This window comes from Chelonoidis abingdonii, chromosome 3 (genome assembly GCF_003597395.2).
Source record: "Chelonoidis abingdonii isolate Lonesome George chromosome 3, CheloAbing_2.0, whole genome shotgun sequence".
NCBI classification, from domain to species: domain Eukaryota; kingdom Metazoa; phylum Chordata; order Testudines; family Testudinidae; genus Chelonoidis; species Chelonoidis abingdonii.
Window position 1 is genome coordinate 64,201,870 of NC_133771.1, and position 12,793 is coordinate 64,214,662.

The window sequence follows — 12,793 nt, forward strand, 5'->3', positions numbered from 1 at the left end:
AACTACTGTTTCGACTAATTTGCCCGGTACCGACGTTAGACTTACTGGTCTGTAACTGCTGGGATCACCTCTAGAGCCCTTTTTAAATATTAGTTTTACATTAGCTAACTTAAAGTCATTGGGTACAGAAGCCGATTTAAAGGACAGGTTACAAACCTTAGTTAATAGTTCTGCAACTTCACATTTGAGTTCTTTCAGAACTCTTGGGTGAATGCCATCTGGTCCCAGTTACTTGTTTATGCTGAGTTTATCAATTAATTCCAAACCTCCTCTAGTACACTTCAATCTGTGACAGTTCCTCAGATTTGTCACCTATAAAAGCTGGCTCAGGTTTGAGAATCTCCCTAACATCCTCAGCCATGAAGACTGAAGCAAAGAATCCATTTAGTTTCTCCGCAATGACTTTATCGTCTTTAAGCGCTCCTTCTCTATCTCAATCATCAAGGGACCCCACTGGTTGTTTAGCAGACTTCCTGCTTCTGATGTACTTAAACATTTTGTTATTACCTTTGGAGTTTTTGGCTCGCCGTTCTTAAAACTCCTCTTTGGCTTTTCATATTACACTCTTGCACTTAATTTGGCAGTGTTCATGCTCCTTTCTATTTGCCTCACTAGGATTTGACTTCCACTTTTTAAAGGACGTCTTTTTATCCCTTACTGCTTCTTTTACATGGCTGTTAAGCCATGGTGGCTCTTTTTAAGTTCTTTTACTGTGTTTTGTAATTTGGGGTATACATTGAAGTTGGGCTTCTATTATGGTCTCTTTAAAAAGCACCCATGCAGCTTGCACGGATTTCACTTTAGTCACTGTACCTTTTAACTTTTGTTTAACTAACATCCTCATTTTTCCATAGTTCCCCCTTTTGAAATTAAATGCCACAGTGTTGGGCTGTTGAGATGTTCTTTCCACCACAGGGATGTTGAGTGCTATTGTATTATGGTCACTATTTCCAAGTGGTCTTGTTATAGTTACCTCTTGGACCAGCTCCTGCGGTCCACTCAGGATTAAATCTAGAGTTGCCTCTCCCCTTGTGGGTTCCTGTACCAGCTGCTCCATGAAGCAGTCATTTAAAGTATTGAGAAATTTCATCTCTGCATTTCGTCCTGAAGTGAAATGTTCCCAGTCAATATGGGGATAATTGAAATCCCCCACTATTACTGAGTTCTTAATTTTGATAGCCTCTCTAATTTCCCTTAGCATTTCATCACCACTGTACCTTTACGCAGGCTATCAGTTGCAGCGACTTCAGGTCTGGATGGAATACCTGACTCTGATATTGAGAACACAGATCTGGGAACCTGATCTGTAGTTGCATGGACATCTGCAGGAAGTCCATCATCCACAATTGTCTTGGCCAGCACAGAGTTAGGAGGGTGAGGCTCACTTGATTATATCTGGCTTTGGCAATCGCTCTGGGAATTAGTAGAAAGGCATAAAGAAGTCCAGGATCTTTCTCAGTCACTATGGAAGGTGCCTGACAAAGATCCTGTGTCCATGCCTCCACTAGAACAGAAGTCTGTCCTTTGTGGCAAACAGGTCTATCATCAGATTCCAGATTTCAGCAGTGAGTACTTGTGGTTGGTGACTGCCTGCTTGCTTTAGAAATCTGTCAGGTGGTTGTTGTTCCTTGGAAGGTGCAGGGCTGTCCAAGTTATGCTATGCAGGAAGCACCATTTCCATAGCACGATCACTTTCTTGCTAAGGGGGAGAAGAGCAGGCTACTCCTTGTTTCTTTATGTAGTACGCTTCAGACTTATTCTCTCTCAGTATCTGTGCTACTGAATGTCACAGGACCGATGACTAAGTCCTAAGATGTTTCTGTGTAATTTCAACAGATGGTTCAGGAGGGGTACTCGACCCAAGGCAGATGTGTTTGTTACTAATGCTATAGATCAGAGGTGTGCAACCTGCGGCCCATTGGGATAAGCTGATTGCGGATCATGAGACATTTTGCGAACGTTGATTGTCCGCAGGCATGGCCCTCCACAGCAACCAGTGGTGCAGTTCGCCGTTACCAGCCAATGGAAGCTGCAGGAAGCGGTGGGTCGCAGGGACTTATATCGGCATACAGCCACTGCAGTAATTACATCACTTGTGTATGTCTATACTTTGCTCCTTGTGTCAGTGGCGTGCATCCTCATCATGAGCTCTTTAATTGATTGCACTATCAGTGTGGGGCATTGCTGGATGGCTTCTGAAAGCCAGTTACAGTCAATGTAACCAACACAATGTCTACATCAACACTGCGCCGACCTAACAATATCAACCTTGACGCTACACTGCTCATGCAGGTAGAGTTATTAAGCCGGCGTAGCAGGGCAGTTACATCGGCAGGTACAAAATTTAAGCATAGATAATTGCATAGTTAGTCGAAGTAAGCTGCCTTGCATCAACCTAGCTCTGTAGTGTAGACTAGACCTAAGTCCATTTTGCCTGGATGGCAAGATAGACCGGAATGACCAAGGGGACTGTCTGTAGTCAGTGGTAATAATGTTAGATGCTTCAGGAGTTCACAATGGTTACTGGGTTGGTCTTCTCGCAGTGGGCCCAGCCCTTTGATAGTATCATCATCAGTCAGTGAAGAGCCGGTAGCCCACCGTTCAAGTAAATCAGTGACAAATTCAGCGACAAATCTTGGTCACGTACCATATGATTAGTAGGTTGGTGAAATCTAATTGTAGAACATGCAACCAGTTTGGGGTCTCCGCCCTGAAGTTTGGCACTCTCGGCTGTGAGCCACTCAAGTCAGCGTGACACCTTCTTCCTTAGGTGCGCCACCTTGACAACTAAGTACTTCATAGAGACTCTCAATGCCATGGAGCATCTAAAGAGCAGTACCTTGTACTGATAGTGATTTGGCCCCACTGTGAATCACAGGCATTTCCTGTGCGCTTGGTGGATGGCAATGTGGAAGTACCTGTTCTGTAAGTTAAGAGCTACAAAACAGTCCAGAGCTTGGAGAGGTGGAATAACAGAGGCAAACCTAACAATCTTGAATCAGAACCCGCTTAAGTATTTGTTTAGTCTCCTCAGATCTTGATAAGATGAAGATCTATCTTCTTCTTCTTCAGAAACCGTTTCCCTGTACTCCTGTGGAATTATTTCTACAGCTCCTAGATGAAATAACAAGGCTGCTTCTGATTGCAAAAGGCTTTCGTGAGAAGAGGGAAGGGAAGTGAACTTAATCATGCAGCCATGGGCAACTATATCCAAAATTCATTTGTTGGGGACGTGACCCTCCCCCAAGGAAGAACAGGCATCTTCTGTGTCCATCTATAAGAGGCATTAAGCCACCACTGGAAGGAGAGGGTTTAACCCCAGTGATGATAATTTGTGCAAAGCATCTCACCTCGCTGCACAGGGAGGTCTCCTCCTGCCTATCCTAACTACGCTCTCTTTTTTTTTTAAAGGAACTTATAAAAAAGGAGAAGTGAGGGATTCACTGTAACAGAGGTCTGAAAAATGAGAAGCTGGTCAAACAGTCCAGGTTCCATCTCACTGCCAGAGACAGTCAGTGAGAACTGGTGGAAGGTTGAGACCACTCTACCCTTTATGCCCTCACTTGGAAGAATGACGGAGCACAGGGTGCATGCATGAGCCCACCAGACACTGCTATTCAAAAGATCCAAAGCTTGCACACATGAGAGGTACACATACCCACAGAAAGATCCACACTGATATATACTGAAAGAAGATTAATTTCTCTCTTATTCTAGTGAGAATCTGAATTCATGAGTGCACTTCCTGGATATGGTTAGGGTTCAAACAGCAGCTACCTTGCATATGTGGCTACTCTAAAGTATACTCGGCTCATAAAAAGAGCTTTTATCGGATTCCAAGCACTAAGCCAGTTTCTAGCCCCAAGATTTTAATTCTGATTTAAGAGCCACAGATTCTTCAGAAGACTCCACATAGCATCTAAGGCAACTGAATAAAACATATTTGGAAGTAGTATTTTCCAAAAGCAGTCAGCTGTAGGTTGATAAATACACTCAAAAGCTTGTGTTTGCGGTCAGGAACAGAGCAGATTTATTCTCAACATCTGTAAAAGCAGCAAAGAATCCTGTGGCACCTTATAGACTAACAGATGTTTTGGAGCATGAGCTTTCGTGGGTGAATACCCACTTTGTCAGATGCACGTCATCATCTGTATTCACCCACGAAAGCTCATGCTCCAAAACATCTGTCAGTCTATAAGGTGCCCGGCATTCATTGTTACTGCTTTTACAGATCCAGACTAACACGCTACCGCTCTGATCTCACATCTGTTTCTTACGGACTTTTACCACTCACAGAAATAAATTAACTACAGCTTTAATATCTTGACTTTTTTTTTTTGCAGAGGTGGGTGAGAGTCTGTTACACTATTATGTTCACTCCTTTTTCAACTATGATACATTTTGTACAAACTATGCCTTGTAAGCTATCATTTCAAAACTCTAATTTGTCATCATTACTGTCCTGGTAAAATACGTGTGGCAACACTGTTCGTAGCTTCCTACTCAGATTAGACCTTAGCGTTCATAAACTGAGAAGCTAGCATGAACCTCCAAGCTCAATTACCAGCTTGGATCTTATCTCACTGCCACCATCCAAAATTTCCAGTTTTGGCCCCCTTCTGGTCTCCCCAAACCTTCTCTAGAGAGACCTCCAAGATCTAGACTTGAGCCTCCCACCAAAGGACAACACCTCCTCTCCTTGTCTCCTCTTTATCTCATCCCAGCTCTCCCTCCCGGGTTATCCTAGGCGATATGTACTTAAACTCCTTGAATGCAAAACAGAGAGGGCAATTTACCTTCCCCCCTCAGGCTATGCATTCAAACCTAGTCAGCTAACACAAAGAGATTTTCCCCTCCTTCGTTCCTAGCCTTACCAGAGAAAACCTCAGCAGTTTTAAAAAGAAACTTAATATAAAAAAGAAAGAAAAAGACATAACACACAAACTCTGCATCAAGATGACATATACAGGGCTATTGCTTATAAGAAAATATGAATAAACAGTCTGATTCAAAAAGATAACCAATTTGAAACATTCCAGCAAGGTACATACACGTAAATACAAAATACAATATAAACCTATTGCTTTTCCTTTTGTACTCACACCTTGGTAACAGAAGGGTAGAAAGAAGCTTGGAGATAGAAAGAAACCCTCTTCTCTCATAGCTGAGAGAAAACAAAACAGGCAGACAAAGACAAAAACTACCCAGAAGTTCCCTCCCTCACTTTTAAAAATCCGGTTTCCCGATTGGTCCTCTGGTCAGGTGTTTGGTTCCCTTTGTTAACCCTTTACAGGTAAAAGAAACATTAACCCTTAGCTATCTGTTTATGGCAAACACCGTATGCAAAATTATAAGATTCCACTGTATGATGCTACTAAGACATACCCAGATCTTGGGAAGCAGACACAAACCAGTTCTTCAGAGACGAAAGGCAAGCTGAGGCGTCAGGCAGGTGTTAACGAAATCAAATGGACTATCATCTAGTTAAGGGGGCATTCTTTGGCAGGAAAAAGTGTTAGAGTGAGAAATTTACATTTTGCCAAAGAAATAGCTGGATGTTCCTGTCCACATAGAATTTGTCTCTTGAACCCCAGCTGGAGATGATTCTCAAAGAACAGGAAAAAGGTAGTAAGAATGGGGGACAGATGCCCCAAGTTATTCCTCCTTTTCTCTCTACCTGCAGCAGCCACAACCCCCTGAGGATCAAAGAAACAGCTTTGGACTGAGGGACAGGACCCTGTCTGAAAGGAAATCAACTAGTGAGACTGCTGGAGTATATGCTGAGAGACTTTTGCTTTGCATTCACTTAGCTTGTTAAGTATTAGTTGGGTTTTACCTTTTATTTCTGTGTAACCAATTCTGACTTTTATGCCTCACTACCTGTAATCACTTAAAATCTATCTTTCTGCAGTTAAACTTGTTTTATCGTTTTATCTAAACCAGTGTGTTTGGATTTAAGTGTTTGGGAAACTTCATTTGGGATAAGAGGATTTGTGCATATAATTTTGTATAAATAAAATGATGGACTTTATGAGCTGGACTGATTTAGTTAGTGTTGGTCCTGCTTTGAGCAGGGGATTGGTCTAGATGACCTCCTGAGGTCTCTTCCAACCCTAATATTCTATTCTATGAGAGCTTGTGTTGCCAGGAAACGGCAGGCAGTACAATATGCACATTTCTGGGGGAAAGTTTGGGATCATGAATTTGCTGGTGTTGCTCTGCTGTGTAATTCAAAAGTGGCTGGCCAGAACACTCATACATTGTAGCTGGGAGTAATTTACATGCTGGAGGCTGTGGGTAAGTAGTCCAGGAGTGGTTGCCTCACAGTGAAGCTGTGTAAAAGGCACTTGAGGCTGGAGAATTGAGAGGGGACAGCTGTTTAAAACAGTGCAGACTGTACCCTGGGTAATGTCACAGTGGGACACCAACCCAGTTCTTCATTCTTCTCAAATGAACCCAGATTTTGGGTTCATTTCAGAAAAATGATGAACTGGGTCAGTGTCCCATCCCCGCCAAAAAAGGGATAAAGATGTAAAAATAAGGTGCCATAGCCAAATGACTGCTCCCAGCAGCCAGACAATACTGTTATAGTGTTTATGGAGTAGGCTACTGATCCTAGGCATTTATGTCCCCTCAGCACAGTATGACAACCTAATCCCTCATTTGCCAAACTACGATTTTCCAAATCAGCGCCAACCTAAATGCCATTTCTTCTAAAAGATGCAAAAATAGCAAGTTGATATTTTTTTAAAAGTACACTTTATAGATACTATAAATCCATCAAGATAAACATATACCAAAACTGAGTTACCTTATGTCAATAAGACTAAAATTCAAATGTAACAATTTAAGAGAATTAATCAATCAGCTTTCAGAGGAGATTTCTTACCTGGCTACCCCTGGTGACAGCTCAGGTACCATAACCCTTCGACTCCAAGCCACGAGGTCCCGCTCAGTGGCTATTTCACTTCGTGGTGCGTTGCTATGCATCTGTCGCACGCCCTCAATTTGCCCACTGCGCCTTAATCCTATATTTGGTGGTGAATGTACTTCTGAGGTAGAGCTTACAGAGCCTGACAAATTAAAACAGTAATTGTAGTCATCTAAATTCTAAGAGAAGGCTTGCAAAAACAAAGAGCAAGAGTAGCAATTTTAGTACATATTTTACTTGATCTATTGCTTCAGAAGAAAATTAAAGCATTAACTGAAAATGTCCAAGTGGAACTGTATGTCCATATTATCCGGAGGCACATTTCTCCTGCACAAGAATGCAGTTCACAGGCAACAAGCAGTAAAAGTGTAAAGATCTGAATAACGTAAGACAAGCTGATAAAGCATTACTGTAGGTTCTCTCAATCCATATAGTATATGTTAACTGTTGGCCTTTAAAACCACCTTCTGAAAACATTTTCACATTAAGGGTTATATTTTATCTTAAACTAACAGAAATTAAGTAGGCTCTTGTCATTGATCTTAGGTTCTAGGTTCACCACAGCTGGAGATTACTGTCCCCACAGACTTTCTGTCTCTTAAACCCCAGCTGGAGATAATTCTCATAGAAGAGGAAAAAGTGTAAGAATGGGGATACTTTGTGGCATCCCTCTCTTTCCCTATCCATAGCAGCCACAACATCTGAAGAACCTGGATCTCCTACTGAATCCAGTCACTCCTTAAGAAATGTGAAAAAGCTACTATCTGCAAAAAATCAGATTCATTGTGACATTATAGAATTTGTGAAGTGATGGAGTCCTGGACATTAGGTTTCCAGTTCAAAAAAGTGGTTTTGATAGTATATTGGTGAAAACAAAACAAAAATGCAAATAAATACATAAACAAAACAAACAAACATACTCCAAACACTCAAATAGGAGCTGACTGCTTAGGCGTCCCCTCAAGGTCCTTTCACGTAGAAATTTTCACACAGTGAGATTTTAATATCACTACCTCTGGTCTGACAGTTCTGGGTACTGCTCCTTCTTGAGATTTACCTTCATTATTTTAATCTGATTTTTATTCCCCTGCAGATTACCAGGAGATGTTCTACAAGCTAACTGCACTGGTCCTTACTAAAGCTGCTCCAGAGCCATCCTTTTTCAGGTATTGCCTCGTATCTCCCATATCCTTTGTGACACCTACGTTATTTTATCAGTGAGGTAGCTATTTCCAGATTACACAATAGTATTAAGTTAATACTCTCTTCTAAAGATCACGCGGTTGCAGCACAATTTTTTGAGCTTTGCTGTACAGCTACTGTACGGTTACAATCTATATTCCTTTCAGTTAAATAATACATTAAATTTTAGAAAAAGGCCGGAAAGCAACAGTAATATTTATCCCCAAATTTGTCTTTTCCACTACTCTCATACCTCCTCAATCTCATTAGATCCATTTATTTTCCATTTCACAGATCCTTTCTACATTTCAAATTAAAAATACACACCTGGCCTGTGCTAATGGGCTGTGTAACTGGAGCTTGGACTCTAGGAACCTGCAAGATGGAAACATCCCAGAGCTTGGGCTGCAGCCTGACCCCAAAGGTCTACGCTGCAATAAAACAGTCCCTTAGCTTGAGTCCAAGTCAGCTGGCATGGGCCAGCTGTGGGTGTTAACTGCAGTGTAGACATACCCTCATTATAAACTGCTTGAAAAGAAACAAAAGAAGTCTTACTTCTTCCTATCCGGCTAGTATTGCTGGTGCCTGCCTCCCCAGAACGTCTCTGATCTTGTTCTTGCTGAAGTCTCTGTATCATACTGTCCAACGGACTAACTTCCTGATTTGCTTGTTGACTCAGTACTTGGTTCAGTCCTGTGGGGAAAAAATGCAAGAAACAAAACTACATTTTCGACACAATAAGCCAAGTATTCCAAACTATCTAAATTCTACATGTAAAATTTGCAAAGTGCAATGTAAGTTATTGCATGTCTTGTAAGCGTTAGCATAGACAGTCTAGTTTTAAAAATCTAACCCACTTTTTGTTAGATTTCTTGCTACTAATTAGATTGTCAATTCCATAGGGCTGGAACCATATACTTAAACTTGTATGAGTGCCACAGCAAGTAATGCAAAATAACCTTGGGTAGTTCTTGGAGAAGTAAATATCCTGTTACGGAACTATTGTCAGCAAAGCATAACATTTTGCAATCTAACGGCATTCAATTTCAGTAGCTTTCATTTAGTTTATACCTGTACTGAAGTTTAATTATGTATCTGGTTAAGGCCACAGCTTAATCAATAGTAAATGTTTCTTGGACAAACACAAAAAGAATGATTACTTACTCTACAGAAACTATGGTTCTTCAATATGTCATATCCACACAGATTCCACATGTGGCGCACATACACCCTTGATCAGATTCTTTTTGATTTGTAGCATCCATTAGGGCCACACGTGCACCCTGGGAGCCCTGGAGCACACCAAGCCTCCCCAGCTGAAAGCATAAAGGGTGGAGTGGGCTTATCCACCAATACAGAAAGCCACAGGAACAGGACTGTGAATTAGTGGTGGGATGGAGGATAGGTTATGGAATCTATGTGGACAACATATTTTAAAGAACCAGATACTAGAGGGAATGTAATCATTCTTTCTTCAACTGCTTGTCCACACAGATTTCACTCTTGGGGACTAACAAACAATTGTTTAATTGCTTGGAGATGGATAAAAGGAGTCCTACTTGAATTAGGATAGCAGAATAGCCCTACTGAAAATTAGCACCTGATCTGGAAGCCTGCACTAGAGAATAGTGAGTGGTAAGTGTGTGAACTGAGATCCATGCAGTTGTGTTACATATCTCAGAAGGAATATTAGCCAAACAAGCAATAAAAGCTGCTTGAGCCATAGTGAAATAAAGTTCTAATATGATCTTTTGAGCTAGATGATAAGTCATTATGCAATCAGAGATCCATGTGGATATAGGTTGCCCTCTGAGTCTGTCTGCAAATGCTACAAATAGCCTAGATGTGCTCTTTAAAGATCTTGTCCTATCTAAAAAAGATAAAGCTCTCACTATGGCTATTGTGTAAAGCTTCACTTCCCCTGGATTCATATGAAGCTCAGGAAAGAAAACCAGAAGGTAAGTGAACTAATTTATATGGGATTCTGAAATAATCTTAGGCAGGAATTTCAGGTGAAGTCTAAGGGTAATCCTGTCATTGTGAAATATTGCATATGGGGGACCAGTCATGAGTGTCCAAATTTCCTCTCCCCTCCTAGATTACTTAAGGATCACTGAAAGCTGTTTTCATTGAGAGGTGAGAAAAGTAGGACATGGCAAGGGTGAAAGGGGATCCCTAATAAATCCAGCTAGTACCATATTAAGATTCAAGGGAGAAGGTGGTATTGTAACAAGGGGGAAAACATAAATAAGTATTTTCAATAATTTTTCCACTCTGTGTGAAAAAAACACAATGTCACCTGGAATAGGACAATAATTTGCACATACTGCTGCTAAATGGACTCTGATTGAACTGATGGAAAGTTCGGGTTTGTCTCCAGGCTAACAAATACTCCATTATTGCTGGAATTGGAGAGATCAGTGGTGAAAGCCAGTGCGGACGTGCTCAGAGAAAACCTCTTCCATTTGGCCTTGTATGTCAGTCTGATCAAAGGCTCCTTGCTTTGAATCAAAGTGTTCTAAATCTCAGCTTATCTCTTTGTATTACCTCCACCCTGTCAGGTATAGTGATGCTGGTCCAGGTTCAAGATCTGAGTGATTATGCCAGGCAGAGCTGGTAAGGCGGCTGTGCTGATGTATTCAGATTTGGAGAATCTGAAAACTCTTGGCCCATTCTGAGCCTATCATGAGGATGTAACCAGCATATAGTCTCAGTTTCTTCAGAACCCTTGGTATCAAGGGTAGTGGGGAAAGGCATACATTAATCCCAGTGTAGCATTCCCTCTGGTGCAAAGCATCCAACACTTGTTGTGGCAGGTTGCAAACCAGCACACTTTTGAGAGTCCCCATCTGGAAATGCTCAGCAGGACTGAGTATTTGAGAGGCCACTCACAGTTTTCAGAAAAAGTCCAGCTGATCTGGTCTACTAGGGTGTTCTGAGATATCGGATGCACCATTCCCACAGATGTACAGCTTCTTGGCAGAGTGGACAGAATCTCTCTCATACTTGTCTGTTTATATAGTGCAAAACTGGTGTTGTCTGCCAGTACTTGGATTGCTGAGCACTGCAGAAGAGGTAAGAAACCCTTACTTGCCAGGTATCTGACCTAAAATTTTTATGTGCAGACAGGCCTGCTGAGGAACTGTAGCCCCCTCAATTTTCAGCTGCTCGAGATGCACCAGCACAAACCCTGACTAAAGGCATCTTTTACAAGAACCTTTATAAGTAAAGGCATGGAGAAAGGACACCTAAAATGGTTCTATCCATCAGTTTAACAAGGAGAGGATTTCTTGTGGGACTGTGATCACCATATCCGTGCAGGGCCTGTTCAGTAAATATACTGATTTCATCCACCCTTGCCACTTCTAAGGTGAAGTCTGGCATGCTGTGTAACGTAAGTGCATGCAGTCATATGTCCCATGAGCCTCAGGCACATCCTCACCAGTGTCCTTGGGTGGGCTTGAAGTTGAATGAGGAAGCCCATTAATGTCCAAAATCTCTATTCAGGAAGATGCCCTCACTGACCTGAAGTCTAACACTGCCTCCTCTATGAATTCTATGGTCTGAGTTAGAGTCAATATGGATTCTGAGTCCTAGTGAAATAAATAAAACGAGGTTACTTACCTCTGTAACTGTTGTTCTTCGAGATGTGTTGCTCATATCCATTCCAGTTAGGTGTGTGCGCGCCGCGTGCACAGCCGTCGGAGAAACTTTTTACCCTAGCAACACTCGGCAGGGCGCCCCCTGGAGTGGCGCCACCACGGCGCCGTATAAATACCCCAGCCGACCCGGCCACCCTTCAGTTCCTTCTTGCCGGCTACTCCGACAGTGGGGATGGAGGGTGGGTGTGGAATGGATATGAGCAACACATCTCGAAGAACAACAGTTACAAAGAAGAGAGTTGCCCTGGAGGAAGCAGACCTTGACGGACGGCCACAGGAGGGGCCACAGAAGTGGGCACCAGACGTGCCAATGGACCTGCAGACCGGAGTCTTGGGACCCGGATGGCGAGTAACATTGGGAGCCGGCACCAGGACCCTGCGCCCGGATGGTCGGGAGGTCGAACCGGTGACCGTCGAAGCTCGACGGCGAGATATGCCTCCGGGAATATCAGCGTGCATGGATGGTGCCGGAGCTCGACCGGCTGCTTGCGAAAAGTGGGACGGGAGCGAGTTGCCAGACCGGGCCCGCGGTTAGCTGTGCCCAGTGAAGCAGCTGCCGGAGGCGCAGCGGAAGCGTTGCTGAGGCGAGCGTGCCAAGGAGGCGAAGGGAGCGTGCCGTGGAGAACGTTGCTGCGATTGAGGAGCAAGTGCCGCAGAGAAAACCGGCGCCGTGATTTCGGAGTGGTTGCGCGATTGGAGTGGTGCCCGCGGGATGGAACGGTGCCCCCAGCGATTGGGAGGCGGTTGCCGTGAAGAGGACAGCAAGGCAGACCGAGATATGGACGGTATGACGCTGAGCAGCTGACAGCAGCGGCACCGAGAAAAATAGGCGGCTTGCCCTTGTGAGAGGGTCAAACGGACTGGCGGGGAACCTTGGAGTACATGAGGCTGCCGTTCCGTGATAGCAATCAGGTCCTCGTGCCGCCGAAAATGTCTCCGGTGTGGAAGGCAACGCCAGCCTCGACGCGGCCGGTGCGGGAGCTTCTCGGCGCCGGACTTGAACAGGCCCGCGCGGAGG

At 43.4% G+C, this 12,793-nt stretch overlaps 1 protein-coding gene across 4 annotated transcripts in view; it reads right to left on the reverse strand.

Moving 5' to 3' along the window:
• Nucleotides 1-12,793, reverse strand: part of PHIP (PHIP subunit of CUL4-Ring ligase complex) — a 341,415-nt gene that overhangs the window by 128,234 nt on the left and 200,388 nt on the right. For all 4 annotated transcript variants that reach the window (XM_032794919.1, XM_032794918.2, XM_032794916.2 and 1 more), the window contains 2 exons: nucleotides 8,669-8,806; nucleotides 6,890-7,073 (listed from right to left, as the gene is read on the reverse strand). In XM_032794919.1, coding sequence (XP_032650810.1) covers nucleotides 6,890-7,073; nucleotides 8,669-8,806 — 322 coding nt within the window. The remainder of the gene's footprint in view (nucleotides 1-6,889; nucleotides 7,074-8,668; nucleotides 8,807-12,793) is intronic.